Source organism: Neomonachus schauinslandi, chromosome 6, assembly GCF_002201575.2.
Source record: "Neomonachus schauinslandi chromosome 6, ASM220157v2, whole genome shotgun sequence".
NCBI classification, from domain to species: Eukaryota; Metazoa; Chordata; class Mammalia; order Carnivora; family Phocidae; genus Neomonachus; species Neomonachus schauinslandi.
This window is the reverse complement of record NC_058408.1, coordinates 20,559,386-20,581,452: the sequence shown is the minus strand read 5'-3', so window position 1 is coordinate 20,581,452 and position 22,067 is coordinate 20,559,386. Positions and strand designations below refer to the sequence as shown.

Genomic DNA, 22,067 nt, shown 5'->3' with positions numbered 1-22,067 from the left:
CTCTTCAACACTAAAAACATTGCTGCCTGGTTTCTATATAAATAAAAAGTATCTCAAGTGACTTGCCTGTGTCCATGCCTCTTTATCAAAGCTTCCCTGATACCAACATTTACTGAGCCAGAATTTCCTCTTAACAGGTAAATATGGCCTCGTATCATCAACTCATATTTTAAATATGTAAGAATTTATTTTCCCCTCAACAAAATTCCTCAAAGACTAGAATGGTAATATATATAAATATAACACATATATATGTATTATACATATATAAATGCATATGACATGTAAAATGTGTATATATATATAATATACATATATTTAATACATACGTTATTTATAAAATATATATATTTGCTTTTACTCCTTCCAAAATATTGATTGCATCTTCTTTCACATTTCTGTACCTACTGATACCACTCTAGTAATGCTCTAGTATTACAATGGTAATCCATCTTTCTTGTAATTTCTCCTCATCTCAATTTATATTGCATGAAGTAGCTAGATCAGACTTTTGGGGAACAGTTCTCGTCTTGCTACCTCTTGTGCGAAAATGGTTTAAAAAAATTCCCTATATTTCTTTAACAATAAAGTATAAAATCTTTAGCAACATGTTTTTGGGTACCCCAGGTCCTATGGCCTCCTAACTCTTATTTGATATTTCTCTAGCATTTTGAATTATATGACCTGACCTTATTTTTTCAAAACTTTCTTCTCCCTTAGCTTCTAGAACAGCTTTTTCTCTTGACTCCACCAGTATCTCTGTTAATTGCTCCTCAGTTTCTTTTGCTGGACCTCAATGTGTCTCTCAAATCTTGATATACTCTAACAGATGCTTGACCTCTTCTGTTATCTCTCCACACTATAGGCTCTTCCTGGGGAAGCTAACTTACTCTCCAGCACTAACTTGCATGTACACAGTAAGGACTACAGAGTCTTAGTCTTCAGCCCTGACTTATCTACCTTGTTCCAAACATGTGTTTTCAAATGTCTGGTGAAAAAATCCTATGCTTATGTCCTCCATTAAGGAAGTTTTGGGCTTCTCTTGTTGGTTCTCTTGTTGGGCTTCTCTTGTTGGTTCTCTCCTCCCATGATGCAATGTTCCTCACCAGCCCCTGCAAAGTCTTTCTTGTCTTCCCTTTTTGGCAAAAGGGGGATGGTATGGGCTAGAGGAGGTTGCAGTCTCCACCTGTGCCTATAAAGGGAGGTCAATGGCTTAAGGTAGTTTCATTATTAAATTTTGGGGGAAAATCCATTCTTCTTGTATGTAAATAACCTAAAAATCAAATTTCCATAATGGATGAAGAAGGAGGAAGAACAGTAGCAAGTGGGCTTTCCTTTTGATTTTGGTACTTATTTGCCATATAACCTTAAAAATGTCACTTAAATTCATGGGTCCTCAGTTTGATGTCTTTAAAATATGCACTAATCTAGTTGAGGCAGCTGGTGTGGTGGGAAATGGCCTGGGTCTGAAGTCTTATCTTGGTTCTGTTCCAAATGAACAAAGTGACATTGGTGAGTCATTTTCCCTCTCTAGTTCTTTCTTTCTTATGAAATAAGAAGATTGGATTAGTTATTAAAAGACCTATTCTATGTACCAGTATCCTTTTGTAAGGTACATATGATTGTGGAAACACCTTGCAAACTGTTAGGTATTATACAGTTCTAAGGTATCATTAAGAGTACAAACAAGGGGGGGGCCTGGGTGGCTCAGTCATTAAGCATCTGCCTTTGGCTCAGGTCATGATCCCGGGGTCCTGGGATCGAGCCCCACATCGGGCTCCCTGCTCCGCGGGAAGCCTGCTTCTCCCTCTCCCACTCCCCCTGCTTGTGTTCCCTCTCTCGCTGTGTCTCTCTCTGTCAAATAAATAAATAAAATCTTTAAAAAAAAAAGAGTACAAACAATCGGGGCTCCTGGGTAGCGCAGTTGGTTAAGCAACCGACTCTTGGTTTCACTCAGGTCTGATCTCAGGGTCGTGAGACTGAACCCCCTGTTGGGCTCCACACTCAGCGTGGAGTCTGCTTGTGTTCTCTCTCCCTGTCCCTCTGCCCCACCCCCAGCTCTCTCTCAAATAAATAAGTCTTAAAAAAAAAAAAGAGTATAAACAATCAAGTTGGCCTTGAAGATGAAGAGCTAAATCATCAAGAACTGATAAGCTTCTGGGTTCTGTTAGGATCTACAATGATGGAATCATTTGAGTTCATGAGCAACTTTTAAGTTAAAATCCCTGAATTACTATTCACCATCAGTATAATCACCAATATTTATTGTTTATAATAACTTCGTATTGGCAGCATAATTAATAGTATACTCCTAATACTGCATATTGTAGTATATACTAAGGTGTAGTATATACCTACTAAGAATATAGAAACCATTTTTTATTGCTTCTCTTACTTCTAGCAGGTTGGCTCTTAATAGGTGTCAGTAAGCTTTTTTGTTTTAAGTAAATGCGATTATATACTACAAATTGAGCACAACAAGAAGGAACATTTGAGGGCGCCTGGGTGGCTCAGTTGGTTAAGCGACTGCCTTCGGCTCAGGTCATGATCCTGGAGTCCCTGGATCGAGTCCCGCATCGGGCTCCCTGCTCGGCGGGGAGTCTGCTTCTCCCTCTGACCCTCCTCCCTCTCATGCTCTCTCATTCTCTCTCTCGCAAATAAATAAAATCTTAAAAAAAAAAAAGAAGGAACATTTGAAATAGGAAAGTGTAAAAAATCTAGTAAGAGATAAAGGGAACTATATCCTGTAGAGACCTTACAGTATGGTAAAGAGATCAGTTACTATATGACACAGAATTCTCAAAAGTTTTAAAGGGGAAAAGAGATTCTAACCCTTCTGGATTTATGTGACTTCCCTATTCATATTTTCTGTTCCATTTAGGCACCATTTGAATGGTCAACAAAAGTTTTGTCTTTTTTTCTAGGTAATGGTTGTAGAAGAGATTTGACTAATTACCCTTCCTCCCCGCAACTTCTAGTCAGACCCGGGATGAACAGAGGTTCACACATGCACACACGCTCAACCTACTTGGAAATGAAATCCGTCCTTTTGGAAGTTTAACCACTCTAGGAAACTTATTTGATGCTACATCTGTCATGATTTTATGCAATTTGGCACTTACGTTGTCTATATGCTAATTTTATAACAACAAAGCAAGACAATTTTAAAACATCCTTATAAAATAAATATCTATGTTTTATGGGCATGATGCTTACAATATACCTAAAATCTGTTTTTCATCTTATCAAAGTTTTTTATTTACTTCAGATATTTGTTTTGATTTTAATTCAAACCACACATCTTTTCTATTTAGTCATAGGAATGAAATTATCTGCCTATCTGCCTTAAAAAATACACTCTTTTCTTTTAATTTCCTTATCTATCTGGGCTATGCAGAAGGTGTTTCCTCTGAGACTTGAGTCTATGAATTCCTCAATAATTCCTACCTCACTGATGAAGAATTCCAGGCAGGTTATTCATAATTGTTGTCGTCAGTAACCTCACTCACAGTATTAGCTGTCAGATTCACTGACAAGCTTCCTTTGTTATTGGCCTTAGTAAGACAAACCTTGGTTTATCTTTCATGACAGCTCATAGGCTGTTTTGGATGTCCTGCCCAGCGAGGAGGCGTGGAATGCCACCCTTCTTTACACATTGTCATTCCTGATGCCGTGAACCATTTCCCAACTCTTACTTAGTCATTTCCTTTTAACTCCTGGGTGATGTTCGTTGCATTTCTTGGGCTTGGTTGGGTAGCTAGGTAACACTGAGATATGCAAATGGTTTCTTTACATTATCATTTGCTTTCAAGCAGAGTTTGCTGTTGAGGGCTACATGAGTTAAAGATTTATGAAACTGCTTTCAAGATCATTATCTTTTTGTGTTTCCAGACTCTAGCCAAGAAAAGGTATTACCGTTAGTCATTGACAGATCACTGGGACTTATCTAAATAAATTTTGTTTAGGGTGATACTCCCCAGACTCTTGTCCTAGGATGTGCTCACCTTGACCCTTGGGGTCAGGGTAGGGAAGCAGAGGAGGGGAATGGTATTGTTATGACTAGACCTGGAAACCCTGTGCCATCTTTAGCATATTTATGAGGTAGCAGCATGCATGACATCTGTGCCAGATGGTCTGTGAAATGGAGAAAGTATGCATACATTATTGTCCAAGTTTGGGTAAGTAGTAGTGGGTGGCTAAGAAGAAATTAGCAATGAAGGGTGACTGGGTGGTTCAGTCAGTTAAGTGTATGACTCTTGATTTTGGCCCAGGTCATGATCTTAGGGTCATGAAATTGAGCCCTGCATTGGGCTCTGTGCTGATTGCGGAGCCTGCTTGAGATTCTCCCTCCCTGTGCCCCTCCCCTCACTAGCATGCTCTTGCTAAAAATCAATCAGTCAATCAATAAAATCTTTAAAAAAAAAGAAATTAGAAATGAAAGTCCAAGGAATGACTAATATTTGTCTTAAATGACCTAAGAATGTTTTTTAAACTAAATTGGAAATATACAAGTGTACGGTCTTTTGGTAAAGTCTAATATATACCATTTCTCTTTGGGATAGATTTGCTTATTTATTCACTTAACAACACTTATCAGGCATCTTTCATATGTCTCAGCCTTTGTTAAACACTGAGAATAAAAGGGAATGTAAAACATAGATTATTTCCTCTGAGGAATTCATAGTCTAATGAAAGGATAGATATACATTTAAATGTAATGTGATAGTGGTTGAACAGTCCTTCTTTAGTCCTGGTGTGTGGTCTTTCCCTTCTACTTCATCTGCCATCAGAGTGACAAAGACTTTCATTCCTTTCAGGGTACAAGGCATGCATATAAGTATTCTGGGCCATTGAAGAGATAATTTCCAATGTAGCACAATTAAGAAGGGGCTATCTTGGGGAGTGGAAAAGCCACACCCAAAGTGATGGGAAGAATGGCTAACTACTTCTCAGCTAGGGTGAGAGATGTTGTTCTCTGGAGTTTTGAGGAAGATCTGAAGACTTGGGTCCACTTGTAAGCAACAGCCTTGCATGGTAATGGGACAGCTCCCTAATCCTCTCCATGTAATTGTCCTAACCCTGGGTAGGGTTGGAGAGCATGCATGGAAGTTAGAAAGCCAATGCATGCTCTAAAGAAGGGAATTGGGCCAATTGTGTCATCTTGGAATGTAATTCTGTGCTACTTCCTTTGGGTCTCCTTTTAGAATTTTTCTTTAAAGTGGTGGTTCTGTGCCGTGGAAACTCTATGGCTGTCTGATGTTTCTCAGATAAATAAATGCATAAGTAAAACATATAGTATTGCAAAAGAAACCAATTATGTTGAAATATCTTAATCAAAATATTAAAAAAAAAAAACAGTGATAGGGGAGACTTCCATTTCCTGGAAGACGGAATACATCTTCTTTTCCTTATTCCTCCCACTAAATATAACTAAAAGCCCTGGACATTACATATGAAACAAACAAAAAAAGACTCTGAAAGGTGGAGAGAAATAGAAAGACCAGCTAGAGACTTTAGAGACCAAGGAATGATATGGTTGTGATTTCCCTAGATTGTCTTTTTGCCTTATATATTCTAGACCTAAAGCTAAAAAGCTGGCAAATCAGAAATGTCAAGGCATGCAGACAAAAAAGTCCCGACAGAAGCTTTCTTTCTTTACAGCCAAAGGACCAGGAAAAGGAAAGTCTAGCAAGACAGAAAACTTTAAACAATAAGCACTCCACTTCAGCCAAACACCATAGAAAAAAATCTGTGGTTCCACCCATACCTCTGCCGGCAAAGGCTGAATAGGGAGTGTAGTGGAGTTCTAGTGGAGAGTTGTGACTCCTACCCCTGCTCAGCAGTAATGATAAGCTTCTCTTCCCCTCAAGTATCAACAGAGGCCAAGTGGGAAATTTGGACCCCTAGTCCACCTGAAATAATAAGGCAGCATTTCCCTTCTCCTGCTGGAGCAGTGTCAGATGAAACCAGCTAAAACAGAAAGTTTCAATAGAACCCAGAGTCTCATAACAAAATATTCAGAATGTCCAGATTTTTATTCGAAATCAATTGTCATACCTAAAAACAGGTTAATCTTAGCTTGAATGGAAAAAAAAAAAAGACAATCCGTAGATGCCAACAAAAAGATGTTAAAATTATCTGGCAAAGGTATTAAAGCAAACTCTTAAAAAACACTTCAGTAAGCAATTATGAACATACTTAAAACATAAGAAAAGTAGAAAGTTTCAGCAAAGAGATAGAAGATATCAAGAAGAATCAAATGGAAAAATTAGAGATGAAAAATACAAGAACCTAAATAAAAACATTCAATGGATGGGCCCAACAGCAGAATGCGTGAGACAGAGGAAACAATCAGTGACCTTGAAGATAAAATAGAAATTCTCCAGTTTGAAAAAGTAGAGAAAAATGTAGGAAAAAAAAAAAAGAACAGTGCTTCAAGTACCTGTGGGTTTATAACAATAAAAAAAATTGAACATTTGTGTCATTAGGAGAAAGGATGAGAGTAAGGCTGAGAAAGCAATAGCTGAAAACTTCCCAATTCAGCAAGAGCACTTAAACCTACATAATCAGAAAGCGAGTGGATCACAAAAAGGATAAACCCTTAGAAACCCACATCAAAATGTATCATACACAAACTTCTAAAACTAAAAACAAAAGCAAAATCTTGTAAGGAGTAAGAGAGAATGACCTTACTCTAGGGAGAAAGCAATTTTAATGACAGGAGATTTATCAGAAATCATGGAGGCTGAAGAAAGTGGCATTTAAGAGCTGGAAGAAAAGAATTATCAACCCCAAATTCTATATCCAGTGCAAGTGTCCATTAGGAATGAAGGAGAAATCAAGACATTCTCTGATGAATGAAAACTAAGACCATTTGTAATTATTAGAACTACTTACAGTTCTTATCTCATGAAAGCAAGGGGAAGACAGGCATACCAATAACCAACTCAAAACATTAAGTAGCAAAAGAGAGTTTAATATTAAAAATCAGGTGTTGGGCATTCTATTTCAGCTTTCATAGTAAAATAAATAATCCAATTAGAAAATGAACAAAATGACATGAAAAAAAGACATGAGCAGGGCGCCTGGGTGGCTCAGTTGGTTAAGCGACTGCCTTCGGCTCAGGTCATGATCCTGGAGTCCCGGGATCGGGTCCCGCATCGGGCTCCCTGCTCAGCGGGGGGTCTGCTTCTCCCTCTGACCCTCTTCCCTCTCGTGCTCTCTGTCTCTCATTCTCTCTCTCTCAAATAAATAAATAAAATCTTTAAAAAAAAAAAAAAAAAAAAAAAAAGACATGAGCAGACATTTCACCAGAGAGGATATACAGATGGCAAGCAAACTCATGAAAAGATATTCAACATCATTAGCTTTTAGGGAAATGCAAATTAAAACTACAATGAAATAGCACTAAAGTAATACATTGTTTTAACACAAAATGCTTGTGAGGACGGGAAAAAACTGGACCGCTCATACATATATTGCCAGTGAAAATATAAAACGGGATAGCCGCTCCAAAAACAGTATGGCAGTTTTCTTACGTAACTAAACATGCAACTACTATATGACCCAGCAATTGCACTCTTGAGCAGTTATTCCAGACAAATGGAGACTTACACTGACACAGCAACTGATACATGAATGTTTATAGCAGTTTTATTTATAATAGTCAAAAGTGGAGGCAATCCAGATGTATTTCAATAGCTAAATGGTTAAAAAGATGGTGTTAGACTCACACTATCGAATGCTATTCAGCAATAAAAGGAAAAGCCACTGATACATGCAGCATCTTGGAAGAATCTCCATAGTATTATGCTGAGTGGAAAATCTAGTCCCCAAAGGTTTGTAGGATTCCATTTATATGGACATTCTAGAAATAACAAAATTATGATGGCAGGCCAGGGTGCCTTGGTGGAGAGTGAAGGTAATAATTTAAGAAACTATCAAAGAAAGCTGGAAAAGTAATTGAACCAGAATGAGAAGAGCCTACTAATAGATTTGGAGCTGATTGTATAAACGATATGGGGTTGCTGAACAGGCTTTCCTAGACGGAAAAATGAAGGTGGAGATCGGATTTGATTTGAGGAAGGGAAGGGGAGTTAAATTTGGATGCCTCTGTGTGCCAGCACAGTGGTAAGTGCAATGCATGTAGTGCTTCTTAGGTTTCTTAAAACTGTTTCTAACGTTGATATAATTTACAAGTAAGAAGACAATCTGAGAGAGCTTCAGTATTGTCCCAGAGACTGAACAACTAATTAAAATGGCGGAATCAAGATGACAACTGAAGTTTGATCTGTCTTTCAGCTCCATGTTCTTTCCACGCCTTTCCTCAGGTAGGATGAACTGGAGTGAGGCCAGTCTGAAGGTGGGAGAAGTTTCAGGAGAAAGTTGTAGTCAGGAATCCAGCTGCGAGGTGGTGAGAGGCTGCCCAAAGGCAGACTGTCTTCATTCAATTGTTTGTTTTTTTAAGAGAAATGGTGTTATCCTGGAATTACTTAAATGCTATTGTTGTTGGGTTTCCTTGTGGAAATTTAAGGAGTAGAGCTCTGAGGCAAATCTCTGAGGTTTAGTGACTCAGTAATGTGAGTGGGTGAGGTTTCTAACTTTCACAAAAAGGTATATAGTGGCAGGTTTTTAGCCCAGGGGATGGAGTGGGTGGTGATAATGTCAGCAACATGATAGGGCACTAGGGAGAGAAGCAGGATGCTACCTGAGGAAATAAACCATTAACAAATAATCAGAAGGGGAGTAGCTTGGAGCATCAAAATAACATTAGCAAAAAAATTTGGATAACCGTGGTATCCTTAGTGATTTGAGAAATACCTCAAGGGATTTTTATTTTTTAGAACTTAAAAGATACTGAATGTAATACGTTGGTTAAAAAATTATCCTTTTTATAGGTAAAAATTATTTTGGAATTAATAAAAATTATGGCTTAGCTAAAACAAGTTCTAAGGCTCTTATTTAAAGAGGACTTGTTGTTGCAAAGCAGAACCGGGCTTTGGTTTAACCCGTCAGTCAACATAAGTTCAGGGAGCATCTAACAACACTACACAGCTCAAATATGCCTTCCCGGACCACCCCATCTCTTCCCTATCTGACTGATTAGCTTATTTCTTTCATAGGCATTTGTCATAATCTAGAATTATCTTGTTTATTCACTTGTTCGTTATCCATTGACTCCAGTGGAATGTCAGTTCCACAAGGGGCTGGAAACCTCTCTCTTTTATTCAGCCTGGTATCCCCAGTGCTTTGCACACAGTAGGTACTCAGCAATGTTTTGTTGAATGAAGGATTGGAGGCAAAGATTGATAAGCTGGCGTGCCTGGGGAATGTGAGTTGGGTCTTGAAGAATATGTAGGATATAGGTAGGATAAATGAAGTAGGGCGCCTGTTTAGGGGCACCTGGTTGGTTCAGTCAGTAGAACATATAACTCTTCATCTTGGGGTTCTAAGTTTGAGCCCCATGTTGGGTGTAGAGATTACTTAAAAATAAAATCTTAAAAAAAAAAAAGAATCTTTTTGTTCAGTCCCACCTAGAATATTTACATGTTTTCCTTTTAACCTTTGCAGAATGCATTTTGAGCGAGGAAGTGTTTATTTTTGTAGCAGTTTGTACAAATTCAAAAGAAATGCATGTTGTTGTCTAAGTAGTTGGAACACAAAAATCATACATTAACGTAAAGCCTATATTAAATCATATCAACAATAACTGAAGACCATGAAATCAAAGATACAGGATTGAGAACTGCCTTCCCCCAAACTTGAAAGCTTTGAATTTTCCTGTTAATGATAATAACATGATTTCTATTTTGCATTTAAAGCTTGCAGATTTCCTTCACACTGATTTTATCCTTTGACCCTCACCAGAACTTGAGGCTAAGTGATGAGCTGAATGAGAAAACTGTGGCTCATAGAAGGGACATTTCCACACATAAAACTTCAGGAAGTGGAGCTGCAAATCAGATTTCTAAAGCTATTCCTTGTATTACACTTATTTGCTCCTTTAATATTTTCCAGCCATGTTTGAAATGATAAAGACAACAATTCATGCTGTCAGGATAAAAATCATGTGTGTTCTGGTGCAGTGACCCATTTTGTGACATCCCCAAGTGCTTACTGAGTCATAGACTGCCCCTTCAGTGACTTGGGAACAATATACCAATCAAGTTCCTCTTGGAATTGCATAATAAACACTGCTGATTGACCACACAGTTTCACCTCCTCCTTTCTAACAAAACCCTAAATTTTTTCAGCTACCCATCCTTCCCCGGGCATGATCCCACTCCTAGACTAAAGAGTAGTATTGAATCCTGGTGATTCTATACCCTTACCCATGATCATTCAAAAACACAGCGTTAAGTCAATCCGTGTATGATTTCTTCTCTGGACTGCAACAAGTTGATCTAATTAGACTTAAGAAATAAACTTTTTTCCCTATAGTTGGAGAAGCAATCTTTTGGTGTCCATTGCTGCCCTTGCTAACGGCAACGATTTTGTGACCATGATGGAAGCCACTGTGTTGACAAAACTGAAGTATAGAGGAGGATTGAGAGAAAGGGAGTGCCGAATAACAGCAGGAGGTCTGAGTGCACCAGGACTTGTACCTACCCTAGCTTTGAATTTCTGTATTTTTCATGCCAGTTTGATTGGGGTTTTCTAATACTTGCAGACAAAATCATCCAAGTGCTAGATGTAAGTAAGGAAAACATGCAGGGGCAATCCACCAAAGCAGAAGTTCCCCTGATGGCAGAGATCATAGATCTTGTCCATTGCTCCGTTGGGTACCTGGATGAATATTGTTGAATGCATGAAAGCAACATTCTAATTCTAATTCTAATAATTCTAGGGGCACCTGGGTGGCTCAGTCTGTTGAGCATCTGACTCTTGATTTTGGCTCATGATCTCAGGGTCGTGGGGGTCGAGCCCCAAATTAGGCTCAGAGCTCAGTGGGGAGTTGGCTTGAGATTCTCTCTCCCTCTGCCCCTCCCCCACTGCTCATGCTCTCTAAAAAAAAAATACATAATAAAATAAAAAAAATAATTATAATGAGCAAAGGAGTCAGTTCTTTTGAGAAACTGGTTCACTCAAGTCAGGATTTTCGTATTAACTGAGTTAGTGGCCTTCCAGTCAACAATATTTACTGATCTCCATCATGTCTAGAAAATGATGCAAAGTAGTATTAATAGGTAACTCTTAAATAATATTATTATTGGGCGCCTGAGTGGCTCAGTTGGTTAAGCGACTGCTTTCGGCTCAGGTCATGATCCTGGAGTCCCTGGATCGAGTCCCGCATCGGGCTCCCTGCTCAGCAGGGAGCCTGCTTCTCCCTCTGACCCTCTCCCCTCTCATGTGCTCTCTCTCTCATTCTCTCTGTCTCAAATAAATAAATAAAATCTTTAAAAAAAAATAATATTATTATTAAACATCGTTTGCTAGCACCACCATAAGCATTTTGCATGTATCAATCCATTTATTTTAAAAAAATTAAGGGCGCTTGGGTGGCTCAGATGGTTGAGCGTCTGCCTTCGGCTCAGGTCATGATCCCAGGGTCCTGGGATCAAGTCCCGCATCAGGCTCCCTGCTCCTTGGGAGCCTGCTTCTCCCTCTGCCTCTCTCTCTGTCTCTCATGAATAAATAAATAAAATCTTTAAAAAAAAAATAAATAAAAAATAAAAAAAATAAAAAAAATTAAAAGAACAAAAAAACCTGTAAGGGAGTCTATTACTCCTCTGTTTTCTAGATGAGAGACTGTGAAGTTAGTGTCTGGCTGGCTCAGTTGGAAGAGCATGTGACTCTTAATCTCGGGGTTGTGAGTTCAAGCCCCATGTTGGGGGTAGTGATTACTTAAATAAATAAAACTTTACAAAAAAAAATGTTCCATAATATGTCCATGTTTGGTCACAGCAAGTAAGAGAGGTGGGATTTGAACTGTGGCAATCTAGCTTCATTGCCTTCATATGGGAAATAGAAGACACTTTTCCTAATTAAAGACAACATGGTGGTAAAGAATTTTGAGAACCACTGACTATGAAATGTATTTTGGGCATTGGAAAAAAAATAAGACCGGATGTATAAGTTTATTTTGGTTTATGATCTATCACCTCAGACTCAGCCTTTACTGCTATGCTCTCCAATAAGGTAGCCACTGACCACATGTGGCTACTGAACACTTGAAATGTGACTAGTGTGCATTTTAATATGCTGTAAGTTGTAAACACACAGCAGACTTAATAAGACTTAATTTGAAGACTTAATAAGAAAAAATATATAACCTAGCTCTTTAATAATTTGTTATATGGATCACATGTTGCAATGATAGTACTATTCTGATTATACTGGGTTATATAAAATATACTGTTAAAATTAACTTCATTTGTTTCTTTCCGCATCTTTAAATGTGACTATAAAATTAAAAATTATATATGTGGCATATTTTTTTACTGGATAGCACTACTTTTCTAATTTTATCCTCAGTATTGTTTCTGGGCTCTTTCTACATTCTCTGGATTTAAAAAAATGACTCAAAGTTCAGAGATACTTCATCAGCATTAACATTTTCTATAGTAGATAGATTATTGACTTTTTTTCCTAAAAATTGTTGTATGAAGACCAAAATTGTTGTTGAAATTATTGTTACTAGCCGTCCTACAATGTTAATCACCTTACTTGCACTTTTGTGGAATGTTACAGGGTTTGCGAAGTTCTGGAATCCGAAAACAGAAGTAGAAGAACTAAGAAAGGGATAGAACTTTAAGTCCCAGCATTGAGGTTACCATGCTCAATGGCCACTTCTGTAAAATCACTTTGTATGAGAATGCACTGGTTTGTGCCAAATGAGATTTAAAGTCATAAACTTCCCTGTGAGAGGGCAAAGGTCAACTAAGCACCACCTGCTTGTGAAAGCAAAGCTTTATATCTGGTTTTTCTCAGACTCTACCACAGGTCATGTAAACTGCATATTTTCTTAGTTTTTTCAGTATCATAGTTTCAAAATGCACTTACTGTAGAAAATTTGTGGTTGCGTTCTGAAGCTAAAGACTGAGAGAATCATTTGGGTTGGAAGTGTAATGGGTCTCTGAGATTGGAAGTTGCAAATGCATTAAAAAAAAAAAAAGAAAGACAAAACAACAACCAAGAAAACCAAGTTCCTTCTCACCCCATAGCAGACGGCAGCAAATAGTTTCTTCTCACTTTCCTATTTGGCTCTTTTCTCTTTTTCATTATTTTGACTCTGATATAACGTCTGTACATGTCTAAGATATACACCAGCTAAGGAAACACACAAGCCTCACTCCTAAGGGAAGTTTCCATATAGGTCAGTGCACTTTTTAAACCATATAAATATCAGATTAACTTGGGATTCCAGAAAATCTAATGTTAGGATCTTATCCAAGATCCAAATAGTTTAGTTTTTTTTTCCCCACCTCTAAATTTGCAAGGCGAAAATGTAGAGCCAAAATAAAAAGCTTTGCAGACTCCTGAAAAATTTTTTTTTAATATCACTGCTTGTATTTTTTTTTTCACTGCATACGTTTTTATGGAAGAGTTTGTGAATCAATCAATCAATCAATGAGCTAATCAGTCAATCAATGATCAATGGGTACTGAGTATCTTTCATGTTTGGAACCTTACTAATTACTCTGAAAATTAAGTAAAATAAGCCAAAATGGTACTGTTATTGACCATTTAGTTGGAAGATACTGACACACCCTTGGCAACCTTTCACAGAGGTGAGACTTGATCTGAGCCTTCAGGGATGAGTCAAACTTAAGGGAAGGGAGAGCAGTTCTAAGCAAGGGGGACAATTTGATCTAATAATGGGAGAAAATCTCAGGAACAATAAGAAAATCCAGCATTGGTTGCTTCTGGTCAGTGGTGAGGAAATAAGACTGGCTAGGCAGAAAAAACAAATAGTAGAGAATTTTTATTGTTAGGTATTGGAGTTTACCTTGATTTGGGAGATACCAAAGAGTTCATATATTTTCTGGTCGTAAGAGTGGTGTGAGGAGATCAATGTTCAAATGGCAGTCTAGCGAATGAGTTAGAAGCAGGACGCAGAACCTGAGGTCTATTCAGGTGCGGTTGAAGGAATGACGACCATGGTGTGTAAGCTTGGCTATAGTAGGAGAAGGGAAAGATGCCTGGGATATCCTGAAGGAAGATTTCATAGAGCCTGATGACTAGGCTGGTTGATCATCTTACTGAAATCTGTTTTTAAGAAAAATAAAGTGTAGCTTTTAGTTTTGAGCTTGAGCTTCCAGCTTTTCTGTTCCTGTCCTTCTCAGTAGATGACCATTTCTTTTGCTCTTTCACATCTTCCTTGCCCAGAGAAACCCTGCATAAATGTTTGCCAAAAAAACGAATCAACAAAATAGCTTTCAAATATACATTCTCACAAAAAGTATCTGCTTTTCAAAAATGTCATAGTACAATGCAAGATCTAATCTTGCTTTCCCCTAATTTAAACTGTTTCTCCACCCCAAATTCTCTCTCTTTCATCCTTATTAAATCTACTCATTCTTTAAATCTCATCAAAAATGCCACTTCGTTTTGTTCCTGACTGATTATAGCTAAGGGTATTTGCATTTTTCTTTTGGTAATTAATCACCAGTCATAGCCCACCTTATGTTTTAACTTTTGTATATTATTTCATGAGATATATATTTTTTAAGGAGATTCCCCGCCCAAGACAGAGCCCAACACGGGACTTGAACTCATGACCCTGAGATTGAGACCTGGGCTGAGATCAAGAGTCAGACACTGAACAGACTGAGCCACCCAGGTGCCCCTTATTTTGTGAGATATTTAATGGGTGCCTCTTGGAGGACAAGCTGTATGTCTTACATGTCTTTATATTTATTCCCTCTATGGCATAGACTAGTGTTCTGCATAGTGCAGGTGATATATAATCTGCTATTGTCACATTGAATTATTTATTGGGTAGCATTGTCCTGGTTTGGCACATGGCATTTCTCATCTGGGCTATTAGTGCAGTCTCCTAGCTCATCTCCCTGCCTCCAATTCATCCTTCAAGTTGCTGCCCAAGTTATTTTTATACATTTTAGTTGAGATTGGTATCTATTGCCTCAGAATAAAATCCCAACCTTTAATATTCAAAACCTTCTATCACCTGGTCCTGGGCTACACTTCTATACCCATCCTGGGTCCTATCCTCTGTGGAGTGTGGTCTGGTCATGCTGGACCATGGGCCCAAAATGACTAATATCTGAACTTTGTTGAATCTTGTCACCTTAATCTACAATGCACCTCTTACCCTGCAAGTGATTCCTTTTTTTTTTTTTTTTACCAATCAGGTCACAGGAGACACTCTTTTGGTCTGTTATTGTCACTTCAAGCAACTCCAAGTTATTCCTTAGCTAGAATGCCAAAAATAAACCTCATCTCCTTGCCATTGACAACAACATGAAAACTTGTTTTCCAAAGTTGTCAAAAGACCAGTATACAGAAATCTCCGTGAAGGTCAAAGTTCACCGTTTAATAGCGGCGAAGTTCTCTATTAAGTCAAACTAACTCTTTTTTTAATCTGCGATTGGTCTAACACAGGAAAACAAAATTAGAAACAGGCTAGTTCCTGGCACAGGGTGGGGCTTTCCTAAAGTCCAAATGCACAATGCATCCCCATCTGTAAGAGAATCACCACCGGCACTGATCAAACATTGTGGCAAAACAGATAAACACACAAAAAAACCCTCTCAAAGACCCATTTCCTGTGAAATTTTGAGTGACTGCTTTAAGCCACGTCCCTGAAACTCATCTATTGCCTCCCTATGCTCACATGACAGATAATACACAATTCTATTTTTTTTTTTCCAGTGGGACTGCATAAAGTTGCTGTATTTTGAAATGCTCCTGAGCTTAAAATATATGAAAAAATGAAATACTTATGAATAGACTGTGGATCCTAAATGCATGAACTCTGAGAAACTGGAACATTAAGTAATATTTATTTGTGGAGGTATGTGGCTTCTAATCTTAAATCTATTTCTGTTTGTTCCACACTAGAGAACATTGGAAAATACCACCTGAATAAAGCTTTTGCTTTTAGCAGCCCTGAAAAAGTCAAAACTCTTGTTTTTTGTTACTATAATCTGGCCTCTCCTTTGACTAAAGGCCAAAAGTTATAGAGAACATGCTGAATAAGAGGTATTGATTTTTTTGCCAAAGGTAAAACTCTACAGATATTTTCAGACATTTGAGCCAATGGGCCTTTTAAAACCTTGTAATTATTTCCTTGTGCATTGGTAGATACTTCTTGTTTCATCAAAACTTATTTATAAGACCTTTTAATACTCCTTCATTTATTTAGCAATGATTTATGCAGCTTCCACTGTGTGTCAGGCAAAGTGTTGGGATTCATCAATGAGCATCAAAAAACACAGCCCTCAAATTGTGCTATCCACAATCTGAAGAAGTCATAGAATTATCAAATAATCCTACAAATTAGTGAGAATTCTATTAGCACTCTAAATTAGAGAAGCTGGTGCTATGAGAATGTCTAAAAAGGGATCCGACCTAGGTAAGGAGGTCAGGGAAAGCTCCCCTAGGGAAGTGACAATTGCTCTGATCTGTGAATGATGAATAAGAGCTAAAATTGCATTCCACGCAGGACTATTACGTGCAAAGGCTCTGTGGACCAGTGGGCACGCGACCTGCAGTGGAAACGGAAATAGGTCAGTGTGGCCAACAGAGCTGGGGAGACATGGCGAACACAGGGTTGGAGTGGAGGGAGGGGTCAAACCATGCAGGTGTTAGGCCATATTAGGGATAATGCCTTTATCCTAATTGTTTGGAAAACCTGTCAAGGGTTTGTAAGCAACAAGAGACAATTGCGATCAGGCTTATGTTTTGAAAGGATTCCCAGAGTTAAAAAGCAGGGGACACATGGGGGAAGGGGTAAGAATGAGCTGAGTCTCGACATGCATCAGAGGTTGGCATCTTTGTTCAGGGTGGCCACGGAAAGTAGGCTAGAAATATATTTGAGCTAAATAAATAGGACTTGGTAACGAATTGAATATATGTTATGACTCCTGAGTTTCTCTGTTGGCCAAAACCTTTCCAAATTAAGGCATAGGCAGACCTGACATATTTATTCTCTTAAAAAATGTCTCTGTCAATAACCCTTCAGAATTCATTGATTCAACCACTATTTACAGAGCACCTATTCTGTAATATCCTGGTTGCTGGTGATGCAGGAGTGCAGGGGGCAGTCTTTCATGGACCTTACGCCTGTCAGTACCAGACACTTTGGCTAAAATGAAAATTAGTGGAAGCACAATGAAAACAGTATTTAAACTATGGGGGTGGTGGGGGTGATGGTGGTGGTGTCAATTTTTTTTAAAAGATTTTATTTATTTATTTAAGAGAGAGAGAGAGTGCGAGAGAGGAAGAGAGAGCGCACGACCTGGGGGAGGGGCAGAGGGAGAAGCAGACTCCCTGCTGAGCAGGGAGCCAGATATGGGACTCAATCCCAGGATCTGGAGATCATGACCTGAGCCACCCAGGCGCCTGTCAATTGTTCTTTTGGCAAATCAGGATGGTTTTTTTTTTTTTTTTTTTTTTAAGTGCTTTACAATTTCTAAAGCCCCTTACTACCTCATGGGCAGTGGGATAGAAAGGAAGGTGTACATTGAGGAACTAGGGAAGATGAGGACTTCCGAGGTCACAAAGCTATGAGAAATTATTACTTAGGCTTAGGTCTTGCAAATCTGAGATGAGGGCTCTTACTCTTTTTAAAAATTAAGACTGTAATCAGGGAGGTTGGAGAAGAAGCCTCCTGGAGAAGAGTATTCCTTTTCTAAATAACCAGTCTGAAAAATAACAGATTCAAGGCCCTCACTATCAACTCAGAAAAAAGCACATTCCTAGATTAAGAAACAAAAGTGTGCTTCTTTTGCCTTCATCATTAGCTAAAGTAACATAACCAGATTCTTTATTGGCCAAATGAAGGCAGGAGAATCAGGAAAATTCTGATTTTTGTATTGATCATGGAGGTGAACAATTTCAGGTATGCATCTTGGAAGTTCATGCCAGTACCCTGTGGGGGAACTTAGAACCAAGGGAAATATAAAAGGCAGGCCTACTTTCACCTTATTTTTTTTCATTTGAGAAGCTGAATTATGTGAAATATTCTGGTGCTTTGTCTCCATTATATTACTTCTTATACTTAGCTAGTCTTTAGTAGATACCCTTGAAGGGCTTTAAGGTCAATGTTTTTTTTTTTGTTTTCATTAACAATAAACTTGAATTTTTTTTTAAACAAGGTTATGTTAGAAAGTTTGATCCCAGGGTGGTTTTAAGGAGGTAGTCTGACTTCTCTTGGTCTTCATATGCTTATTAGGTTTAAAAAAGGTAATTGCAGGGAAGACATACTCCTATCACTTCTCATTTCTGAGCACTGTCAATTCAGATTGAATAGGCACATCACCTGGGATACCTCTTCATTACTGGAAAGAGGTTTCCCTTGTATCTAACATATTTCCAGTTTAACAGCCCTCACCCCCCCCACAACCCACAAAAAAAATCTCTACATCTGAACCAATATTCAACGACATTATTTATCAAAATAAATTTATTTAAAAGTATTCAAAGACCACGTCAAAGTTTAGCTGCCTTCAGGACAGTTTTTGGCACTCATCACGGACAATGTAGTTTCCTACACGACAGCACTCATTCTATTACACCACTTAACAATTCAAACACAGACCGTTTCAGTTTTAGTGTTACATGAGACAACAGTACTGATGATCTGTAGTCCTAAGAACTTCAACACCTTTGCACACAGTAAACATTTTAATATTACTTATTCCTAAATAACTAAAACTAAAACCACTATGTGGTAACATGGACTGATTTAGGGAAAGATACACAGCCAGCTAGCTAAGGCCACATAATCCCAGACCTATTGATTTTTTAAATGCTTTTGGACCAACAGTATCACATCATACCTTGGGGTCTCACATTCCTGCCTTCCCAGTGTGAGACCCACCACATGCAGACCACTTTCTCCCTGTGTTCTGGACACAGCTATGGAAGCTGTCCCAATACAAGCTTCTCCTAGACAGTTACCAGCTTCCTGATTCACTAACTCTGAATCAATAGTTCTGAGTGATGTTTCCTGAACACCCAGGCTAAGTTCAAGGTCAGTCTTTTTGGCAGGTCACAGCCTTTCCCCTTAGGAAATAAATGAAATGTCCTCCACTTTTGGGCTCCCTTTCTCATCTCAGGTGGCATGGGGCTCTGTGGCGATCTGTGGCTTTTTACACAAGTCCTGGTAGAATTCTGACTCCAAGAAACGCGGGTAAGAGTTGTTCTCCATCAAGCTGTAGACCCTCTTCTGGGCAGTTGTAAAACAGCCACTTGTAACTTCTTGTATATTTTGGGCAATCAGAGTTTTGGTTTGAAAGTCTATGTTTATCTGAAATTAAAAAAAAAAAAAGTGGTTTATTCCATATTCAGAGCTAGAGATTGATACCTATTTGATATTTGAAAACAAGAAGCAGAAACTACAATGTGTGATGAGCTTCACTAGCCAGGTCACTGAAGAAATGAAATTAATCTAATTAAAAACTAACATTAGTTTTTAAAAACAATTTTACTCCTCCCCCCTTTTAATTTAATTTGATGTCTTTTTTCTGGTGCTAAGAATGTTCAAAATATGCTACAATGAAGAACTTTTATTTCCCCCCCTCACCTCTTTTGGAGCTTCTTTTTCTATGAAATCAGTATATATTTTCCTTGCTTTGGAGGACAGTTTTTGGGGTGACTTGGTTTTTTTGAAGTCTTCACAGGCCAGCCAGAATTCAATATTTTCTTCACAAAACTCAGATTTTAAAAAAGCCCTGAATGCAGCAAGACCATCTGGGGAAAAGGGAGGGGGAAAAAAAGCATACAGAATGTGAATTGGGTGACCAATTAATCCCTTAATTTTTTTTCCAGAACTACCATTCTCCCACCCTTATATTTTATTATTTCTGGATGATAGCAATTTTCTCGATTTCACTCAAATTTGTAATCCTCAGAATTTAGCTCTTTAAAGACTAAGATGAAAAATGCTTAAGTTGGCAACTGCGACAAAAATAGAAATACTTAACTTTGCTATTAATGCAAATATTTATAAGGGAACCTAAATTCTCTGGGAACTAAACCTCCTGGAAACATTGTATGCAGTGGAAAAGCTGATTCAACCTCAAGGAAGAGCAACTGCCACTACAATTTTGGCTAGTTTTTCTTTCCTACCTACAGTGAATAAACCATGCATTTCCATGGTTAAATACTAGGAAATAAAGGAGAAAAATAGGCATTATGTTTTTAGTGATTGTAAGGCTGAATTCCCCTTGGGCAATCTGCTCTTCTGTTGTGTGAACACCTTTCTAGACGTGTGATACTTGAAATGGATCAAATTCAACAGGTTAACTTACATTTACTGGCTAGCAGCTCATCAAATGCTTCTGACCACAGTTGTGCTTCCTCAGGAGAAGGCCTACAAAAGAAAGTCTGTGCATTAGCTTGTGCACATCAGAGTTCCTCTTTTCAGCACAGTAGCTAGCTATTCATATTTGCAAGTACAAGATTTTCAACTTACTTGATGAAGGTTTGCTGTTTGCTTTTCTTGCCATTTTTGGGCTTCCCAGGAGAGGATGAATTTTGCAAGAAGTAGCTCAAACGGGTCTTCCAATCTTTTAATCTAAAAAAAAAAAGATATTCACTAAGTGGCAACATTTTAAATTGCTACTGCAGCTGAAGGCATTTTTACCAAATAAAGTCACCCAGTAGCTAGCTACAAACTAAATAAGACAAAACAAGAATTCTTCAAGTCAGTCTTACTTTAAACCTAGCACCTATGTGCTGAACAAAATTAGTTTCATCCATTCATCTGAACAGAAGTACTACTTTTATAACTAAGGGTAAGACTACCTAAAATTATTAGGGTATTTAAAGGAATTCAGTTGGCATACTTCAAAAGGCAGATGCTATTTCTGGTCCACAAAAGGCAGCAGTTTTTCTGCAGCCTTAATTACAATTCTGAGACATTTCATACGTGAAACCTACAGTGGAGCGGCCTGGAGCCAGTCGGTATTCATTTCCCTTCCACCCTTAAGCAGGAGGCTCTGGACCACACTAGAAGCCTTGAGGGAGGTGGGTGTGTGTGATTGAGCGTCCCCCACCCCCGCCAACTACAATCCTCATTTTAAGCCGATGATGCATAACAATGATTTCACAGTCTTTAGTGGCTGAGATATGCAGTTCCATTAAAAAACAAAAACGATTTTAAAACGAATATAATCAGAATCGACCAAAACACTCCTTTCAGAAGCTGTGTAAGTTGATCAAAACTTATAATGCAAGGTACCATTGCTGGGGATGCGCTTCAGCCGCAGGACTCTCGGATGTTATTTTAAATGCAGGGGGAAAAAAAAAACCCCGCAATTTCTTAGGCGCATCTACCACCGCTTCCATATCAAAAATTTTCTCAGTTCCTAAACTACCCGAGAGTCCTTCGGTCACGTAACAAAATCAGTACATACCACACAGATTTAACCTTACTTAGCAAATTGACCTTTTCCACATTTTTTTTTCCTGCAGAGGCGCAGGTTACATAGTTTTCTTTCTTTTTTTTTTTTTTTTGAGCCCGAATGTATCACGTTTGCAGCAAACCCGGAGAGCCAGGTCCGCAGCGAGTGGCGGGAGAGAGAAGAAAGCCGTACTCACAGGGTCCGCTTCATTTTTTCCCGCTTCTCCTCGCTCTTGGGGCTGTTGCCGGAGCTCTTGTCCATGGATCCGCAGTCGTGCTGGACAGCCAGGAACATGGCACTTTGCATTATCTTCCCCCTGCTGGAGCTGCAGCTGTTTGCGGCGGGGCGCGCACGGCCGCGTTTATTAGAGGTGGCGGGGCTGGGGCGGGGCCTCACGCCGCCGGTCCCGCCTCCAGAGGGCACTAATTGGTCGGTTGCAGACGGGCCCGGGGGCGGGGTCGACCCCGGCCTGCGGCAGTCACCGGCGCCGCCGGAGGGTCTCGAAGCGAGGTCCGCTGACGTCTGCGGCCCCTG

At 38.8% G+C, this 22,067-nt stretch overlaps 1 protein-coding gene across 2 annotated transcripts; it reads right to left on the bottom strand.

The window, feature by feature from the left end:
• Positions 1 to 18,556: 18,556 nt before the first annotated feature.
• Positions 18,557 to 21,866, bottom strand: RGS2 (regulator of G protein signaling 2). Of its 2 annotated transcripts, none has more exons than XM_021686652.1 (5): positions 21,730 to 21,866; positions 20,603 to 20,704; positions 20,439 to 20,500; positions 19,712 to 19,878; positions 18,557 to 19,435 (listed from the first exon to the last, which is right to left on the bottom strand). In XM_021686652.1, exons 1-5 carry the CDS (start codon positions 21,837 to 21,839, stop codon positions 19,241 to 19,243), a joined length of 636 nt encoding a protein of 211 aa, XP_021542327.1. In that variant the 5' UTR covers positions 21,840 to 21,866; the 3' UTR covers positions 18,557 to 19,240. The 2 variants fall into 2 exon arrangements, with proteins under 2 accessions (XP_021542327.1, XP_021542328.1); XM_021686653.2 differs by having other exon boundaries at positions 21,578 to 21,820.
• Between the last annotated feature and the right edge of the window lie 201 nt (positions 21,867 to 22,067).